Source organism: Amphimedon queenslandica, unplaced genomic scaffold (assembly GCF_000090795.2).
Source record: "Amphimedon queenslandica unplaced genomic scaffold, v1.1 AMPQUscaffold_13343, whole genome shotgun sequence".
In the NCBI taxonomy this organism is placed as follows: Eukaryota; Metazoa; Porifera; class Demospongiae; order Haplosclerida; family Niphatidae; genus Amphimedon; species Amphimedon queenslandica.
The window spans coordinates 72,928-77,745 of NW_003546421.1; the positions used below are offsets into that span (position 1 = coordinate 72,928).

Sequence of the window (4,818 nt, forward strand, 5' to 3'; positions counted from 1 at the left end):
GGGCCTGAATACTAATACAATGTATCCTTTTACCTTTTTTCCTCAGTATTACAATCATTGCTAGTGATAGGATGAGAATAGCAAGTGTTGTGAGTCCAAGGAGACCTCCCAGTATTATAATAATGATCTGTAATTGACCTACTGACAACAGAATCATGTATATACATACTGTGCAAATTATACTTTGATGGTCAATATTATTAGTAGTAGTTTGTGTTGGTTCAATCCAGTCAACTGTGTATTCAATAACTATTGCTGGTGTCAGTATCTTTATTCCATTCTCAACATCATGTGCATATACAGTGTATGTTCCATTATCAGTAAATGAATAACATGTTCCATTAGTTTGTATTGATTGTGGTATCAGTGTTGCTATCATTAATTGACATTCATTGAACACTTCAGTAACACAAGTAAAACAGACAATATCTTCATTCCTTTCTATAATTATATCCTTCACATTATATGTATCTATAATAAGTACATACATGCACTTACCATACATTAATAATAGTATCTTACTTATTTCAGTTACATGATCAGAAGTACTTGTTCCATACGTACCAATTGCTGATACTGTTAGGTAATACAATGAATGATCATTTAGTTTTATATTCCAGTGTATAATATAAAACTCATCAATGTATTGAACGCTATCAATATCCAATGGATCTGATGTATTAATGTGTCCATTAGCTGCAAACAGAAATAACTTTATTGCATTTGTAATCTTCTCATCTATCTGTAAAATGTTATAATACATTATTGACTGCTGATACATACTTGAAATCTTATGATTAATGTTTCATTGGTTAGATATAATGCAGATACATTGTCAGGTTTTGGTGCTTTTAAAAAAGTGATAATTGTAATTTTATTAAAATAAATTAGTTGTACCTGTTGATATGATTCTGATGCTGTCCTTACATCCACTTGACATGGGCAGTGCCAGTTTAAAGGTATATTCGTTACAAGAAGAGAGGTCTTCAGTATAATTGTATACATTGTCATATTCAGTAACGTTACTTGTTTCATTAACTGTTTGAAGTGAATCAGTGATACTCAGAATAAGTGTACTATTGATATATGGAATACTAAGTTCCCATGATACTGTAATATTGTCAGGTGTAATAGATAGGAATTCAAACTTATCTATGACTAATTAAACTATAAGAATATGCTACATCCATTAATAGTACCTTGATCTAGTCTGTATACAATATTAGTCCATCCTGATACTACATCATAGCAGTCTATGTCAGTAACATTACTAGTATTAGCTAGTGGATGATTGATATAATACCCTTCACCACTATTAATACCAACACCAGCATCATATTCTGTCCATTCTATGAGTCCACACTTGTATATAAACACAGCATATGTGGCATTACTTTGATAAGCTAATACAACCTGAAAATGATTAGACTACAACAAAAAATTATTTAATATAAGTTATATATACTATTAACCTCAGTATCATTGCAAATATTATCACCATATGGACACAGGTCATACCAGTAGACCCACAGTATCCATTCAACAGATATACTACTACCAGTTGAATTAGATAAGTAATCATTGACTTGATTGCACAATGAAAGATTTGTTGTTGGAGTTATAATAGTATAGCGTGCTTCACCTCTTCCAGTTAATTCATTGTCATTCCAAAATGGAGCAATGACTGGAGTAGAAATAGGAAAAGAATTGGGTCTGTAGGCATTGCCAAAACTTTTTCCTAAACTAATGAATCCATGAGTACTTATCTAAAGATAGAGTTGTTATGTACGGATAAGTATTGACTATATAAGATTAGCTAACCCATGCTTCAGTGTGACATGATAATCCAAACCTTAATGGGGATGGCAGTGACACATTTACAGCAGAATCAAGAACATCATCAAGTATTGAATAGTTAGTAGGATACAGGAAGGGAAGATAGTTACTCTCAGAGCTAACAAGGAGAACATTGAAGTAGATAAGTATCACAAACACTATTGTCATCTTATACTGCATAAACTGATCTTATAGGACTAATGATTCAACTACTGCGACCACAAATATTTGATGATTGTGCATGCATAGTTACAATTTTTGCTGTATCCTTTTCATGTCTTTATTGCACGCACAATTGCTCTTAAGTGATTTAACTTATGCCATTATGTACACAAGTGTTTTGTAAACCTATGCACATTAATTTTTGTTTACATCTTGTAAAAGATGGGGTGACCTAATATGAAAATTTATTATACCTTTATGATGTCATCAACAGTAATGGTACAGATGAGTTTTGACAATTTTTATTTGCTTAGCTGCTTCATTTTACAATGCTGAGTTTGCTTTAGTTTTAACAGCTACCTTTAGTGAATTTTTTCTTTATAATGGCGAAAACAATTAAGAAACAGATTAAATTTTAATTGTTAATAGAATGAGCAATGTCAGCCATTTTATTACATTGATAGCATTTTTGGGGAGTTGATAAAATGTAATAATTAAATCAGAAAATTTACTTATAAACATATTTGAAACTTCACTATATCATGAGTGATGTAATTAGATAAAAAATTCAAATTTGATTGGAATCAATTCAAACTTTCTACACTACATAAAAACATGTATATGTATCAGGAAAAATTATAAAAACTGAAAATTTTCTACCTTTCATTTTTGGTAAAATGTGGCCCAAGACCATGTACTACAGTACAGGGACTTTTACCTGATTTTGGAGCAGCTTTTAAAATTTGTGAAAAATCCAAATTTGATCAGATTCAGCTCAAACATTTTACACAGCATAAATCCATGTATGTGCATCAGAAAAGTTATGAAGATTGAGAATTCTCTTCTTTTCAATTTTGGCAAAATTTGGTCTAATAGTGTATATGAACTTTGGCCTGATTTTTGAGCAAATTAAAAATTTATGAAAATCCAATTTTTATCAGAATCAGCTCTAACTTTCTTCAATGGACCATGAACATACAATTACTGATAAGATTCAAACAGCATGTTACATAATGTCACTCACTTGATGTAGTGTCTGTATTTGTATTCCATTATACTGTGTGTGTGTGAGGCAACAGGGAAATATTGTAATAGTGATTGTTTATATGTTTTGATTATGTTGTTCACTGGATAGTCTCACACATTAACATAGTGTAAACATATGAAGTTTATACTATTAATTGTAACAGAACCAGTGATCTCTAAACTGTGTTGTTTATATGCAACTGTACCTACCTTTCCAATTGTATTATGTCTGTTATCATACAGTTCAAAATTTTGAGAGCTTTATAATTTGAGATTTTGTGATTCTTCAAATAACTCTGAAAATTCACGATAATCATTTTATATGGTACAAGATAGCAGATAGTGTAAAACCAATAATTAATGAGCATCAAGAATTACTTCTATCTATAACACTTTTATTTACAAAATCTATATTATCACTTGTAAAAGTATCATTGCTATATTATTCATGATTGTTCATTGTTTATATAGCTCAGTCATAGTTACACATAGACTGTCTTTAATGTTGTCGGCATTTTAACTAATACTTTTAATGTTTGCCTGTACAGGTATACAATGAGTGTGGTGACTAATGTAAATTTTGTATGCTTATTTTTAAGCTACCTTGTGTACATATACATATATCTGTTTGTCTATCCTTTTTTGCATGTTTCTGTTTTGGTAATGGCATTTATTTAGCTAAGAGTAAGATGTTTGCATTTCGCTTAATCTATACTGCATGGTTCAATGCATAAACAATATGTGCTAGTATAAAACATGGTTTTAATGTTTACACTGACATGATGTACATGTATAACTTTAGCATGCTCTAAAATATTGTAAATGTGTGCATTAAGTTAAGTATCATTAAAAATGTCCAACTTTGTATGGGTAAGATGAAACTTGAGGCTTTGTTCCAGGGACATCATACACCATAGAGTTATCAGTAGTACTGATAGCAACAGCTTCATAGTAGTTATTAGTAATATTTGATGGTATGTCGTTCATCATTTCATATACTGGATCCTCTTTTGTAGTGACTGAAATGTCATTAGCCTCTTGAATTTGAGGTATAGAGTTTGTTTTACCTTAATAACATATTGAAATGATACAGAGTACTAATATACACATACTTTTTACCTTTCTTCCTCAGTATTGCAATCATTGCCAGTGATAGTACGAGAACAGTAAATGTTGTGAGTCCAAGGAGACCTCCCAGTATTATAACAATGATTTGTGATTGACCTATTGATAACAGAATCATGTACATGAGCATACTGTGCAAATCATACTTTGATAGTCAGTACTGTTAGTAGCAGTAGTGAGCATTGCTGAAGTAGTCAGACTAGGTTCCATTGAAAGTATTAATTCATCACTGCTTGTTTGGTATAATATGAACTCTTTTGTACTTGATAATGTGTTCTCTGCAATAATTGTATTGGGTTTACAAGTATATTATCTCATTACTGTAATTACCTGTGTCTGGTGGTTTAATCCAGTCAACTGTGTATTCTATAACTATTGCTGGTGTCAGTATCTTTATTCCATTCTCAATATCATGTGCATATACAGTGTATGTTCCATTATCAGTAAATGAATAACATGTTCCATTAGTTTGTATTGATTGTGGTATCAGTGTTGTTGTTGTTGATGATGCTATTAATTGACATTCATTGTACACTTCAGTAACACAAGCAAAGCAGACAATATCTTCATTCCTCTCTATTATTATATCCTTCACATTATATGTATCTATAATGAGTACATACATACACTTACCATACATTGATAATAGTATCTTACTTATTTCTGTTA

At 30.8% G+C, this 4,818-nt stretch overlaps 2 protein-coding genes across 2 annotated transcripts in view; both read right to left on the minus strand.

Annotated features, from left to right (window-relative positions):
- LOC109582945 (uncharacterized) overlaps positions 1–1,149 on the minus strand; it is a 1,790-nt gene extending 641 nt beyond the window's left edge. The window contains exons 1-5 of the mRNA XM_019998041.1: positions 898–1,149; positions 784–848; positions 523–742; positions 184–471; positions 34–138 (exon numbers count right to left, since the gene is read on the minus strand). Coding sequence (XP_019853600.1) covers positions 34–138; positions 184–471; positions 523–742; positions 784–848; positions 898–940 — 721 coding nt within the window. The 5' untranslated portion in view covers positions 941–1,149. The remainder of the gene's footprint in view (positions 1–33; positions 139–183; positions 472–522; positions 743–783; positions 849–897) is intronic.
- A 2,608-nt stretch (positions 1,150–3,757) lies between these two features.
- On the minus strand, positions 3,758–4,812 carry LOC109582954 (uncharacterized). Its single transcript, XM_019998051.1, has 5 exons — positions 4,807–4,812; positions 4,480–4,755; positions 4,296–4,427; positions 4,144–4,248; positions 3,758–4,091 (listed from the first exon to the last, which is right to left on the minus strand). The coding sequence occupies exons 3-5, from the start codon at positions 4,357–4,359 to the stop codon at positions 3,871–3,873; spliced, it is 390 nt and encodes a 129-aa protein (XP_019853610.1). The 5' UTR covers positions 4,360–4,427; positions 4,480–4,755; positions 4,807–4,812; the 3' UTR covers positions 3,758–3,870.
- Between the last annotated feature and the right edge of the window lie 6 nt (positions 4,813–4,818).

Excerpts from the sequence above, each read along its gene's own strand:
- LOC109582954 (XM_019998051.1), bottom strand. The coding sequence starts at position 4,359 with ATGGAACCTAGTCTGACTACTTCAGCAATGCTCACTACTGCTACTAAC. Across the intron at positions 4,249-4,295 it reads TAACAGTACTGACTATCAAA|GTCAATCACAAATCATTGTT; the intron begins GTATGATTTGCA and ends TGTTATCAATAG. Across the intron at positions 4,092-4,143 it reads TGCAATACTGAGGAAGAAAG|GTAAAACAAACTCTATACCT; the intron begins GTAAAAAGTATG and ends TATGTTATTAAG.